This window comes from Rhynchophorus ferrugineus, unplaced genomic scaffold (assembly GCF_030347505.1).
Source record: "Rhynchophorus ferrugineus isolate W39M unplaced genomic scaffold, kcgeb_rfMv2 rfM3, whole genome shotgun sequence".
Classification (NCBI taxonomy): domain Eukaryota; kingdom Metazoa; phylum Arthropoda; class Insecta; order Coleoptera; family Curculionidae; genus Rhynchophorus; species Rhynchophorus ferrugineus.
This window is the reverse complement of record NW_027472582.1, coordinates 45,649,129-45,664,982: the sequence shown is the minus strand read 5'-3', so window position 1 is coordinate 45,664,982 and position 15,854 is coordinate 45,649,129. Positions and strand designations below refer to the sequence as shown.

General features: G+C 31.5%; 1 protein-coding gene across 3 annotated transcripts in view; it reads left to right on the top strand.

The window, feature by feature from the left end:
- Positions 1–15,854, top strand: part of Fas2 (neural cell adhesion molecule fasciclin 2) — a 528,885-nt gene that overhangs the window by 426,961 nt on the left and 86,070 nt on the right. For all 3 annotated transcript variants that reach the window (XM_076401113.1, XM_076401112.1, XM_076401111.1), the window contains exon 2: positions 13,324–13,517. In XM_076401113.1, the coding sequence (XP_076257228.1) occupies positions 13,324–13,517 (194 nt within the window). The remainder of the gene's footprint in view (positions 1–13,323; positions 13,518–15,854) is intronic.

Genomic DNA, 15,854 nt, shown 5'->3' with positions numbered 1-15,854 from the left:
GAACAATGATAATCATTTTTAATAACTATGATAAAATATATGATAACTATGATAAACTGTGAAAAATATAATACATCGACAACCAATACATATGGAAATAAAACACCTATAAAAGAGGTATAATGTGATATTATTTTTAATGATAATAATCTAATCATATAAGTCCACTAAATTTATATTACGATAATAATGGTTTTAATTTTTTCAGTTGTTAAAAAAGTTTTTTTAGAAAAATAAATATAGATTTTTATTTTTATAATTTATAATGAATTCTAATGTAATTATTGATACGCATCCGTTGAATGTTAGTATTATTCAGAAATAAAATAAATCTGTCAACAAATATGGTATGCCATCTGACTCTAGACGGATTCTTTGTTCTTGGAATGTTGTTCTTGGAACTGGAATGGTTATTGGAAAAGACTTATTTGCTGTTTAAAATAGGTTATAAAACTTTCTATACCTAGATTTGTCTTATACATCACGATGTTATTGGTTTTAATTATTTTGGTTATTCAGTGAGCCTTCTTAAAATGATAAATGTGAGTGTTTTACAATGAAGTCAATTTTCTAAAATTATACTATCGTATTAAGGTGTATAAGGAATAGGAGGCAGTAAAAGGTAAGCCAATTGTTAGTAAAATTTCTATCAAATTTTAATTATCCTATGGTATAATATTCTGATCTCTGATGAGAAGCACATTTCAAGAGAACGAGTCCTATTTTAGTGAAACTATAATTTCGAACAAAGCCACTGTTTCCCTTTTTCCTTCTGTCCTTTAATTTAAATAGAACTGTACGGCTTGACAAAAGTGGTAATCTCGCGGTCAAAGAGCGTTTCCACCCACTACCCGTCTTTTATTTGCCCTACCAACTTTTACTTAGAATGTCACATTTTATCGTCTTTCGTTTTTTTCGTAGTTGCTTTGTTTCAAAGCCGTCTCCATAAAAGCTGTTCGCAATTTCCACTTTATACTCTCTTTAATATTCGTTCAAGAAATATGTCGATTTTAATGAGTGTATAGAAGTAAGTTAAAATTCAATTCAATTCTTGAATCAAACAAAATTTTAATGCTTAGTAGTTTTAATTTAACCATACTTAAATTAAGGATAATTAATTTGAATAACTAAATTTGTTGAATATGTGACAATGATTCTAAAAATACCGATAAAACAACAGATTAGTGCTTTTATAAAAACTTATTTATATCGAATACAATATTATGGTTAGATATGGATATAGATGTAACCTGATTTATAATCTTATATTAGAATATCAAAGTCTACCTTGTACATATAATCAAAAATTGGAGTGTTCTGGTGTGAAAGGGGGAAATGGAGAAGTTTTTTTATTAGATTAACAAGAAAATAATTGCTTCGGTAGCCAATTGGTTTAATGAATACTTCATATCCAATTACAGCCACGTATCAAACTGTTAAGCGAATCGGACGAACTCGAACTCTACTCTCGTTAAATTTAATAGAACGGCTTTGTATTGACGGGTTGCAAAGTCTTACTCCGTTCTGATTTTCAGCGATTTTTGTAGATTTTTTTTACTGAAGCTATTACTAAAGATCTAATACCATATATGATTGTTTTTAATAAATATGCTTAGTTATTTAAAGTAATTTTATAAAATAATATTACTTGAATAAAATATACAGACTTCGTTAAATATGCATGAATGTATATATAGTCAAGATGTATTGCCTGCCGTAGTTTGTAAATTCGTTTTAGAATCAGGCAATATTTTCCTTCTCATTTTATTCTCAACACGTTAGACTTAGAGCAAAACACATTAGAACCAAAATAAAACAACTATACTGGTTAGTCGGAAGATACTCTTAACTTGGTCTAAAATCAAAGAGGTTGATCTATAAGACATTATAAATCCAATTTGTACCTATGAGATGCAAATATGGGGTTGCACTAAAAATTCAAATTAACTAGTCATACAACGCTGTCAAAACAAGATTTCAAGATTCCTTGAAACACGAAAGAAGATTACTAAATCTACTAACGTGGAAACAATATAACTGCTGGACAGCGCGCGAACCAAACCATACGAACTTATATAAAGTATATATTTTTAGTGTAAACTATAGCTATAAGTTATTATAATTTTATTATTGAGGAATAGATATTGATGTATTTTCTCGCACTGGTCTTGCTTATGAATTAATCCAAGTACAAATAAAAAGTAGTAATAAATTAATGTATAATTAAGATTGTACTAAGCGTATCTAAAGATGTTATAAAAAAATATTCTCGTTAAAAAGAGACACAATACTGTCTGATACGTTCGAACATGTACCTGAGTCAGCCTGGAAAAGTCATCCGGTTGTCAAGCGTCTGCAAAATTCTTCAAAATATTAATTATAATAAATACAGCTTATAAACCGGCAAACGTTGTTTTAATGCTCTGCTTGTTTTGGTAAATGTCAAATCGCTGCCTATTATTCTGATTGAAAATGCCGAATCCAGACAGAACAGATTACGTCTCTAATCAGTTACTTCGAACAGTAACGAGATAATTTCAATAAATCTTGGATTAACCGAAAAGAAACCTCATACGAAGCGGGTGTCAAGTCAAGATCAGCTTGATGTTAGCTTGATGCTAGGAGATCAGTTCTATGAAATGTATAAAAACAGGGACTAGTTTTTTTAATATAAACATAATTTAATACAGTTATTATAGAGCAGTTGTTTGAAGAATGTTGATTATCGCTTCATACACTATTGTGTAATATAAAATTTAAATGATGTAAAGATAACCCAGGAAAAGGTTTAATAGAACTTCCAGACATTGCTTTTAAATGAATTACAAAAATTCTGAAAGCATGTAATAAAATTAAGGAAGGCTTATTATTTAAATATGTAAGATAGATTGGAAATTAGCTGCTTAGTTATTTACTTGAATGAAACTTTCTCAATATGGGATTATGGGGCGGCGAGAGTAGAAACAACTAAAAGTGAGTATATGATGTATGTGAATATGTATATGAATTGTTCAGAATATACATGATAATTTGATTAAAATATGCGAGGAGTGGAAACTGTTTTGCTAATATAGCGAATGTATTAGGAATAGGCTAACTAAATTAAAGGATAAATACAGTGATATCAAGGTAACACTGTACCGATGGAAACAAGAACTAATCGTAAAATATAAATGTACTCTCTAATGAAAGTAAAATATATTACTTGGATATACAATACTCAATTAGATGGATTAGGCCTCCAGGGTATATCACGATATAGAAAAACGCTCCTAGAACTCTGACTCAGAGGTGATGTAGAAAAGAGTTCAATGTATATATAATAACACACAACCCGAACTTACAAACTATTTATTATAACTGAATAATAAATTGTAGTTTTAAGTTCTTCGATAATATATGAATTAGATGTACTATAATGTTAAAATAAATTATATTTGATAACAGTATTTTTGTTTAGTTATTTTATTTAGATTAGAATTTTGTATGTAATAGCGAAAACTAAAACAGAAAGTTGGTGCAGCAATTTTGCGACCTTTTTGGCGTCATCAATTCATATGATGTGAGTTAACTATTTTATTGATAGGGCTATATTTATATAAGCTTGTTCTATTTTACACAAAGTTTCTTAGAAACCGCTTACCTAAAATGTATCAGCTTAATTGATGTTAGGCGAAGTTTAAGGAATTGTCTAGAAGGTGTTTGATGCGAAGTATGTTCAGTTATATGCGCAGAATTTTTTAGTATTAAATTACGAGTTTAGGTTATTTTTAGCACTGTTTCATTTTGAGACTCTGCCGAGTATACTAATTATTCTTAAACTATTTAGTATGGCAACGTTTGTATATTAGGTCCTTGCATGTAATATGATAATTTTTTTACATCATATATTATTATTTATCAAAATATTATCTATCATTTTCAATAACTTTTTGCCATCTTCTTGATAGCAGTGGTATGACAATGAGAATATTCAATCTTCTTTCGCATTTCTTCGGTATTTCAAATTTGTATGCCAACGGGGAGATGCTGCATCGGTTTGATCAAGTGGCAGGTAATCACAAGTTGCTAAGTCTAGTAAGTACGCTTATTGGGACAAGACTTTAAGTTCATTCTTGCAACATGATGCTGAGCGTTGCCATGGAAAAGAATGACTACTTTTTTGCTCGCTGTTCCTTTTTTTGCAATAATGCGTTGTTTGATTTGTTCAAATAGTACGCAATACCTTGCTGACCTCACCATATGCACAACAATACTTAATGGACATGAATATTTCATTTCGATTTCATTCCTTTTTTCGCGTGAGATAGTCTTTGTAGATGTACTTTTCATTGTCTGTCACAATATGCTAAAGAAAATGCTTCACTTTCTTGAAACAATTCAAAATAGTCCTAGCAACCAATTGTCCAATTGATCTGGTAGCCATTTTCCTTCTATTTGAACGTTTCAAATTTGGCATATCTGGAAACTGTTGATTCATAAACTGCTAAGCTGTCTGAAAGTTCTTGATTATATCGAGCTGATTTTTCTTTGCTAGTAAGTTCTTTGTTAAATGCCACTTTTAGAATGTTGAAACAAAAACTTCCAATTGGGATATGATGGAGCAGCATCACCATAAGTTTCTGAAATTATTCAGACTTATGCTGCGGATTATTTCAAATTAAGCAATGAAAGAAATGCATATCCACAATGCAATTTTGAGTGTTTCATGAGTTTTGACTGTTAGTCACTGTATATAATGAATAAATCAATAATACTGAAAGCATTTAACTGCTATTTTTGATACATCAAAACCATCGAATTTACCAGTTTGGTTAGATTGTTTAACGGTTGTTTATATTGATATTTGGTATTTCAAACTACATACTAATTTCTAAAATACGAATGTTATGGTAATTTTGTTATAGCTTTTTAATAATGTAATATATTTGCTTAAACGATAAAGAAGATTGCCGGATAGATATGGCAGAAATGGATGGATATGTATTAAACGATATATGTATAATCCGATGCATAATGACATAAAGATGCAGATTCATGCCCATAGGACATTTTTTTTCTTAGACCGCCCCCTACATATTTCAAATAATAAAATGGAAAACCGTTATCAGTTCTATTGCTTATATATATCTTTCGAGCAAACAGGGTGGAAAATTTCATACTACTTTAAAACTGAAGTGTCATTTTTTATACGAGGGCTCTTTTTCAGGCATTTCAGAAGCACATAGGGGCAAGAATACATTATGTAGGCAAACAGTTCTCCATTGTTTGTTACGGCCGGTCCCATGGTGCTTGTGGGGGAACAAAAGAGGCCGGACAATTCGTCAAATAAGACAAACGGTTTCTATTTTTCCATTTATCGAACGCCAATGCAGATGTAATAATTTTGCGTGACTACGAAGATATCTTTATAGGTTTTTTTTTCTGAAATAACTTTAACCTATTAAATATATATGTTAATACTAGAGGACTCAATAGACGTATTGTCTGAACATTGGCTTTCTGTTTTGATGGAATAATTTATTTCAACAATAAAGCAAATACTATAAGATTACAATCCAATCAATTAAAAAAATCCAATTAGTTATTTTGTTATGATATATTCTTATATTCTAAAAATATTTAATTGATAAAAATTGGATTTCTTTAGTGAATGTATAAATGATATCGAACTTTTCTTTTTACTTTTCAAAACATCAGTGATTATTACAAGGCGTCGTAAGAACGGTGACAGTCTTATCTGCACCGTATTATCTCTATGTTGCATACGTATATCTCGCCGGGTTACCAGCCATAACAATTGAAACTTCTTTCACAGTTGGTACATTTTATTTTCCTATGTGTTTTCCATATAGTATTTTGTCTGATTTAATGACAGTAACGTAGTTTTTGTTTTGCAATCTATTCGAAAAGATGATGAACAACTGGACCAATTGATTAAAATTTCGCAAAAAAGTACCCAAAACTGCCACAATTTTTCTCCCCTCCATTTGCCCGTTTTGCGTATATAGACAACGTTTATTAATTTGTTGCTCTTAGTCACTATAAAATAGATTTGCAAAAATTATGGTTCGGCATCAAGAATTGCATACAAAACAATCAATTTGATGGTATACACTTGGCCCTGAATCATGAATGTTCATTCAAAATTACATGCAATGATTTTTGGTGCAAATAATATCATTTGGAAGCAAAAACTAAATTCACGAATTTTAAGCAAACACTATTTCAATTTAGTTGTGGCTCTAGCTAATAGTTTGATGTTATGGTCCAGATAGCATATTTAATAGTGGAAGTAAATCTACGGAGGCGCAGCATATACCTACCTATTCACCTTTTAATTAAATGCATGCCAATGTTTGCATTTTTCCCATATTGCCGATGACGACTTGGCATGTAATGAATAGTCTGTTTCGAATAGTAACTGTCCAAATTATTATCAACAGGGACGAATATAATTGACCGATATGAACATGATATGATGATAATATTGAGCGAGATTAACAGCGCCAATAACGTGAGTCTCTAAAGAGGGGAAAAGAGTGTAGCCAAGAGAGTAAGAGTGGTTTATATCGCCAAATTAAAGAAATATCTAATATCAGAAGTGAGATATTTCCTTCTTAATTATATTTCTTCTTAAATATTTTGGGAGAAAACAACTTACACACCATAGACACTTAAATAAAAATTAACTAGAAAAGAAAGAGAGTGAACCGAATAACACAGAAATAAATATATGTATAAATTTACATGAGAATTTGATTAAAATATGTGAGGAGTGGAAGAATATAACTGTTTTGCTAATATAGCGAATGTATTAGGAATAGGCTAACTAAATTAAAGGATAAATACAGTGATATCAAGGTAACACTGTACCGATGGAAACAAGAACTAATCGTAAAATATAAATGTACTCTCTAATGAAAGTAAAATATATTACTTGGATATACAATACTCAATTAGATGGATTAGGCCTCCAGGGTATATCACGATATAGAAAAACGCTCCTAGAACTCTGACTCAGAGGTGATGTAGAAAAGAGTTCAATGTATATATAATAACACACAACCCTAACTTACAAACTATTTATTATAACTGAATAATAAATTGTAGTTTTAAGTTCTTCGATAATATATGAATTAGATGTACTATAATGTTAAAATAAATTATATTTGATAACAGTATTTTTGTTTAGTTATTTTATTTAGATTAGAATTTTGTATGTAATAGCGAAAACTAAAACAGAAAGTTGGTGCAGCAATTTTGCGACCTTTTTGGCGTCATCAATTCATATGATGTGAGTTAACTATTTTATTGATAGGGCTATATTTATATAAGCTTGTTCTATTTTACACAAAGTTTCTTAGAAACCGCTTACCTAAAATGTATCAGCTTAATTGATGTTAGGCGAAGTTTAAGGAATTGTCTAGAAGGTGTTTGATGCGAAGTATGTTCAGTTATATGCGCAGAATTTTTTTGTATTAAATTACGAGTTTAGGTTATTTTTAGCACTGTTTCATTTTGAGACTCTGCCGAGTATACTAATTATTCTTAAACTATTTAGTATGGCAACGTTTGTATATTAGGTTCTTGCATGTAATATGATCATTTTTTTACATCATATATTATTATTTATCAAAATATTATCTATCATTTTCAATAACTTTTTGCCATCTTCTTGATAGCAGTGGTATGGCAATGAGAATATTCAATCCTCTTTCGCATTTCTTCGGTATTTCGAATTTGTATGCCAACGGGGAGATGCTGCATCGGTTTGATCAAGTGGCAGGTAATCACAAGTTGCTAAGTCTAGTAAGTACGCTTATTGGGACAAGACTTTAAGTTCATTCTTGCAACATGATGCTGAGCGTTGCCATGGAAAAGAATGACTACTTTTTTGCTCGCTGTTCCTTTTTTTGCAATAATGCGTTGTTTGATTTGTTCAAATAGTACGCAATACCTTGCTGACCTCACCATATGCACAACAATACTTAATGGACATGAATATTTCATTTCGATTTCATTCCTTTTTTCGCGTGAGATAGTCTTTGTAGATGTACTTTTCATTGTCTGTCACAATATGCTAAAGAAAATGCTTCACTTTCTTGAAACAATTCAAAATAGTCCTAGCAACCAATTGTCCAATTGATCTGGTAGCCATTTTCCTTCTATTTGAACGTTTCAAATCTGGCATATCTGGAAACTTTTGATTCATAAACTGCTAAGCTGCCTCAATGTTCTTGATTATATCGAGCTGATTTTTCTTTGCTAGTAAGTTCTTTGTTAAATGCCACTTTTAGAATGTTGAAACAAAAACTTCCAATTGGGATATGATGGAGCAGCATCACCATAAGTTTCTGAAATTATTCAGACTTATGCTGCGGATTATTTCAAATTAAGCAATGAAAGAAATGCATGTCCAAAGTGCAATTTTGAGTGTTTCATGAGTTTTGACTGTTAGTCACTGTATATAATGAATAAATCAATAATACTGAAAGCATTTAACTGCTATTTTTGATACATCAAAACCATCGAATTTACCAGTTTGGTTAGATTGTTTAACGGTTGTTTATATTGATATTTGGTATTTCAAACTACATACTAATTTCTAAAATACGAATGTTATGGTAATTTTGTTATAGCTTTTTAATAATGTAATATATTTGCTTAAACGATAAAGAAGATTGCCGGATAGATATGGCAGAAATGGATGGATATGTATTAAACGATATATGTATAATCCGATGCATAATGACATAAAGATGCAGATTCATGCCCATAGGACATTTTTTTTCTTAGACCGCCCCCTACATATTTCAAATAATAAAATGGAAAACCGTTATCAGTTCTATTGCTTATATATATCTTTCGAGCAAACAGGGTGGAAAATTTCATACTACTTTAAAACTGAAGTGTCATTTTTTATACGAGGGCTCTTTTTCAGGCATTTCAGAAGCACATAGGGGCAAGAATACATTATGTAGGCAAACAGTTCTCCATTGTTTGTTACGGCCGGTCCCATGGTGCTTGTGGGGGAACAAAAGAGGCCGGACAATTCGTCAAATAAGACAAACGGTTTCTATTTTTCCATTTATCGAACGCCAATGCAGATGTAATAATTTTGCGTGACTACGAAGATATCTTTATAGGTTTTTTTTTCTGAAATAACTTTAACCTATTAAATATATATGTTAATACTAGAGGACTCAATAGACGTATTGTCTGAACATTGGCTTTCTGTTTTGATGGAATAATTTATTTCAACAATAAAGCAAATACTATAAGATTACAATCCAATCAATTAAAAAAATCCAATTAGTTATTTTGTTATGATATATTCTTATATTCTAAAAATATTTAATTGATAAAAATTGGATTTCTTTAGTGAATGTATAAATGATATCGAACTTTTCTTTTTACTTTTCAAAACATCAGTGATTATTACAAGGCGTCGTAAGAACGGTGACAGTCTTATCTGCACCGTATTATCTCTATGTTGCATACGTATATCTCGCCGGGTTACCAGCCATAACAATTGAAACTTCTTTCACAGTTGGTACATTTTATTTTCCTATGTGTTTTCCATATAGTATTTTGTCTGATTTAATGACAGTAACGTAGTTTTTGTTTTGCAATCTATTCGAAAAGATGATGAACAACTGGACCAATTGATTAAAATTTCGCAAAAAAGTACCCAAAACCGCCACAATTTTTCTCCCCTCCATTTGCCCGTTTTGCGTATATAGACAACGTTTATTAATTTGATGCTCTTAGTCACTATAAAATAGATTTGCAAAAATTATGGTTGGGCATCAAGAATTGCATACAAAACAATCAATTTGATGGTATACACTTGGCCCTGAATCATGAATGTTCATTCAAAATTACATGCAATGATTTTTATTGGTGCAAATAATATCATTTGGAAGCAAAAACTAAATTCACGAATTTTAAGCAAACACTATTTCAATTTAGTTGTGGCTCTAGCTAATAGTTTGATGTTATGGTCCAGATAGCATATTTAATAGTGGAAGTAAATCTACGGAGGCGCAGCATATACCTACCTATTCACCTTTTAATTAAATGCATGCCAATGTTTGCATTTTTCCCATATTGCCGATGACGACTTGGCATGTAATGAATAGTCTGTTTCGAATAGTAACTGTCCAAATTATTATCAACAGGGACGAATATAATTGACCGATATGAACATGATATGATGATAATATTGAGCGAGATTAACAGCGCCAATAACGTGAGTCTCTAAAGAGGGGAAAAGAGTGTAGCCAAGAGAGTAAGAGTGGTTTATATTGCCAAATTAAAGAAATATCTAATATCAGAAGTGAGATATTTCCTTCTTAATTATATTTCTTCTTAAATATTTTGGGAGAAAACAACTTACACACCATAGACACTTAAATAAAAATTAACTAGAAAAGAAAGAGAGTGAACCGAATAACACAGAAAATAAATTCTAATCTCAGGTACATCAAGTAATGTTACCCAGACTTCTATTATTTTGAGCTTATTGGAATATGATATATTAGATACTGAAGCAAAAAAAATTAATTGCTTTGCAAATGTCAGCAAAGGTGATAAAGCACACGGACAAGTAAGAAAAAGACCACATAAAATTTATTTGGTTTTGTTAAATTTGTTTAAACATTTAGAATATATGTATAATTGCCATTAAAATAAATTTCAGTTTTCCTCAATCAACCGATGCTTTAACGGGACCACTGCTCCCTATTCGATGAAACAAAACGCTGCACGGGCACCACTTCAAAACTCATTCAATTATCCGCCCGTCTTGATCCATTTTGTCCGCATGAGGTCTTATGTAATTAGAAAACCTTTCGCTGACTTGCAGTAAATCGAAGCGCAGCTCTTCCTGCCGAATCCCCGGCGGTAAATTCGTTCTCAGCTTCTCCCCGCACATCCCCCTCTTTATCCCGGCAGTTTCGCCGCAGTCGGGAAAAAACCGGCGACGTTCCATTGTTTTGGAGTTTCGCCAGACGAACGAGCTCCCTTCGCCATCCCGGTTTGTTAATGGAAATTAATTGTTGTATGGTAAATAGTCATCGTTCTTGATTAATTTCGGTTCCTTGGCTGCTAACGTATGAAGAGAAAGGAGAATTGGGTGGTCGGTTTGGATTATCAAGTGGATGCGGCGAGTAAATATTTTCAAAGAAATATTTAAGAAGAGGTTGTCAAATACATCGTTAGATAATACGTTTTAGTGATATCCCTGATTATTATATTTTATACATATTATCTTTGAGTAAAAGATAATTATTAACCACTAAAATCACAGTGCCACTGATATAATCATGTTTTGTTTTAAATACAATCTTCACCAATTTGTTTAATTTAGTATATATAAACTATGTTGATAACACTTGACAATAGTGCAGTTTTAAATAACTTCATTTAAATAATAGAAAATTGTAACTATTTTCCAACGTATGGCCAAATACTCAAGCTTAAGCTATAAAATCATTGTATCGTCATTATTATCTCCAATCTCTAGCCAGCTCTACTTCTCAATCAATACACTGCTGTTGGTACTGCAAGACTTCGAATATTTTCACCAAATTGTCCAAAACTGTTATAACAAAGTTGTTATCATTTTTTAGATAATTTTTTCGTCCAAAGAATCGCATCCATGTCACCACAAAGGGCTATCAGGAATTCGTTCACCTTTTGTTCCAGAGACATGTCCAAACCGTATCAATCAATCTGCGTCTTTGGAATTGTTAAGCATCATCAAATAATAATAGCGCCTAATTCTCGGGGTTATATAGAAAAATTGGCAAAAACAAAGAGTCGAATTTCAATCTTCAATATTTATGTATAGTCTTTATTTAATATATCTTCTAGATAAATAGAGAACGACATTTCTGCCCCATGACCAATGACCTTGACCTGTGTTACTGCTTCTAAGTACTAAAATTACTGTTCAAATTGTCAGTGTTCAACTCCTTAATGTCTTGTTTAGTTTGAATTGTGGCTCCCTTATGCGAAATATATCGTAAAGAATTTTCGAGCGCTAAATGACTGAGCTGCTGCAGTCAAGATGTTCGTAGAACCATATTGGCTGCCATGTCTATTTTCATTCTATCATAAGAATAAATGTATAGAAATTTTTAACTTTTGAACTTTTTAAAACAATTAACATGCATTCAAAATATTTTTTAAAGTACAGGGGAAGTAGATGTATAGTTATTTCAGGTGCTAAATCGATCAGAAAGCGAAATGAAAATATCTTTGTAAAAATGAATTTATTGTTGTAACAATTAGTTCTCGCCACAGTTGCTAATCGTCGCCGCTCTTCTGCTCTCGATGTTATGTTAATCTTCTATTTTTTAGATGACTTTCTAGGATTTCTATGATCTTGATCTTCCACCCAAGTGAGCGATTTTGCTACAAAAGCATTTAAACAATTCGTATATTGAATATCACCTTTAAGTTGACAGACTTAAGTTCACAGATATCAAGCTGTAACAATGTCCAAATCTCTGAAGCATGCAGAAGAATTGCCAAGAGAAGCCTCTTTTTAGGCGTCAGAATTTAGTCTTCACTATAATATTTCCTTTCTTTCATACGCTTCACCTTAGAAACGCAAAAGCTGCTACAGATTGACCTAACAGATCTCTAATAATTAATAAATTTTGTAATGTGGAAAGAGTCAGAAAGGAGCATGCTAAACTGGGTGAATTAACTGGACGCTCAGGCAGTTCGTGGTTTAATTCGTTAGTTTTAACAATGTTTTTGTCATAATAATTGTGCAATAATAATCCAAGTTTATTGTTTTAATAGTTTGGAAATAGTTGATGAGCAAATAAAAGGAACATTAAAATGATATTGGGTTTGCAGTTGACAAAAATCTAACCTCTAACTTATTATGAGGCTAAAAATAAATAAATTCTCACTAAGTAAAAACTTTCTAACGCCGAAATAATTTTCTTAAAAATGTGTGGATTTGTTACTGATGAAAAATTGACACGGTGATAGACAACGAAGCTCCAGAGTAGAATAATGCAAGTCATAATAAACATGTATTTTGATATATAATGTTCTGTTTCTTAAAAAAATTTAATGAATCAGGGGCTAAAATTACATATTAAATGTCCCCATTTTTACAGTATTTCTATTAAATCCATCTACTTTTAGTTGTTTTTTTTATGAAATGATTCCTTTTCTATACAGAAAATATTCTATTTCAGTAATCCCAATCATCATGACATTATTAGGGTCCCCACACTTTTATTAAAAATCTGTGTGAAATAAACAATGTTAATATATGTTATATATTTCTTTCAGCCGTTCTCGCCCAAAAGCCAAGCCTGCAAATTCTACCAAAATCTAGGCCTATTCGAAAGGAAGTGGGCAGTAATTTTGTGTTAACATGCCGACCGAATGGACTTGACACAAAACTGATATCCAATCTGGAATGGAGGGACAAAAATGGTCGGCGTATTGAGGCGACCAATCAAGCTAGTCCTATTTATGTACAGGTAATGACTTTATTGAAAGCTATTTTATTGTCCTTTTAAAACATATAACATATTCATTAAATTATCATTTTCTTTTTGATATACTATTCTGAATGTGGGTTTTTATATCCATTGGAGTAAATTGTTTCATCACTACATAGTATAAAACAAAGTCGCCTTTTCTGTCCCTATATCCCTATGTGCGCTTAAATCTTTAAAACTACGCAACGGATTTTGATGCGGTTTTTTTCAATAGATAGAGTGATTCAAGCGGAAGGTTTATATGTATAATACATGCATAATATACTAAGGCAACATTGCTAATTTTAGAGGTTTCTAACGTGATGTCGTAAATTAACCTATTTTTTTAGGCTTATTTAGCAATTAGCAAAAACGCTGCCTAACCCTACGAGTTAGATCAAATTAATGTACAGTGTACAGTATTGTACACCATAAAAAGGTCTACAAAAAAGTCCGCGATGGTATATGTTTATCTTTTAGGGATAACCCACATTAACCATTTTTATTGTTTACTTTTTACGTGAGAAAATAGCTTATTTACGAAGCTATTTTAAGCAATACGGCATTAATCCTTATCGAATTAAGTACCTTAAATACAGTGTGCAATTAATATAGATCAATATGGTTCCTTACAGCATGTAAATTAAACAAATATTTTCGGAGATATTACAAATTTAAAATTTGCGTTTAAAAATGTGTAATGTAATAAAAATTGTATGAATTTAGATATTCCAAAGATAGCAGGAAATCTTCATAGTAAGTATAGGGGAAGAGGAATTGTTTTACTCCAAATTTAATGCGTGCAGGCCAAGGGCAGTAATGAATGAACCAAAATACTGGAACGATTTTAATCATGTTTTCATTGAGTGACATAGGCATATATATTTTATGCCCGTGCAAAATCGGAGCGGGCCGCTATGTTTTTATATACAACGTTCATATTTTTTCTGTAGTGTATTTAATTTAGTATCAGCGTTGCACCCGTGCGAAGCCGGGGCGGGTCGCTAGTATACTATAAAATATATTTATATTTTCGTTTCCGAGGAATATAAATTTTGATTAGTGTAGTGATGAAAATGCACTTTTATTTTACTTAAACAATTTTATTTCAATAATCAAAAGTGATAACGTATTGGATCTACTCAAACGTCAACAATACTAGTCTGTTCGTTTTCTAAATCAAATGTAGGCATAAAATTTGCCACTATTTACAGTTGAAATGGAACATCGCCTTATGGATATGATGGAATAACGTGTACTGGTTGAAACAATAAATGTTTTACAATACGCTGTATATAAATCAGAAATATTTGATGTACCATAATTGCATATCCATTTCGTGATTCTTCATCTTTTTTATGATGAAATAATCTTCAAGCCGATCATGGAATATATAAACCTATAGGAATTGAACTTGTATTCAGGTCATTATTATATTCAGTCAATCATTACTTGGGTTGAAAATGTACTACATTAATTTCAAACTGAGCGAAATTATCTAGTGCATATTATTCCAGAGGAAGAGAATTTCGGAAAAATGTTCACTATACTAGAGTGAATAAAAAGTAAAGAAAAGGAGATCCAAGAGTTTGCGAAAAAATTAGGAAGAACGGACATGAATTAGACGTTCATTAGTTTATGAAGGACCATTTTAGATCTGGAAAGCATACTATTATTGTTTTCGTTGATGTTCTGACCAACACTGACCATCACTTTAGGCAGCCTTGAAAGCTAAACATGTTCATCTAAAAACTATTAAACTTTTTCAGGCATCTTATGATGTTTGTTTCCATTAGCTATGCACGAATGCGACACGGTTAGCCGAATTAATTATATTTTGAGCTTGTGTCTGCCAACAAGATGTCGTCTCTGCAACTACTTTTCAATGTACTAGTAGACGCAATCATGCAAAATGTATTTTCAAAGACACTGCTTTCTAAAATTATCAGCATGATGAAAATGATAGCGTTTTATTCACTGACACAGGTGCTAAGGCCTCGAGCATTATTATCGAAGTAATTCCCAATGTGGAGTTTGATGAAGGTGAATGTAGCAAAACATTGACACATAATGAAATGCTAAGGCCACCTGCTATTCTAAATCACCACTGCATCATTTTTTAAGTAATTGCAGCAATTCAAGTGGCTGAATAAATAAGCTGAGTCGGCTAAGTTCAGCAGCTTTCACCTCTAATGACGCATGTAAAAGATAAGAAATATAACAATACTATCAATATTACATGACTCCGAGTCTTGGACACCATTACAGTCTGGCTTAACACATGGACTGAAAAGTTCCGGGCGTAACAAGGAAAACGCGTTTTTTTTGTCCAAAATT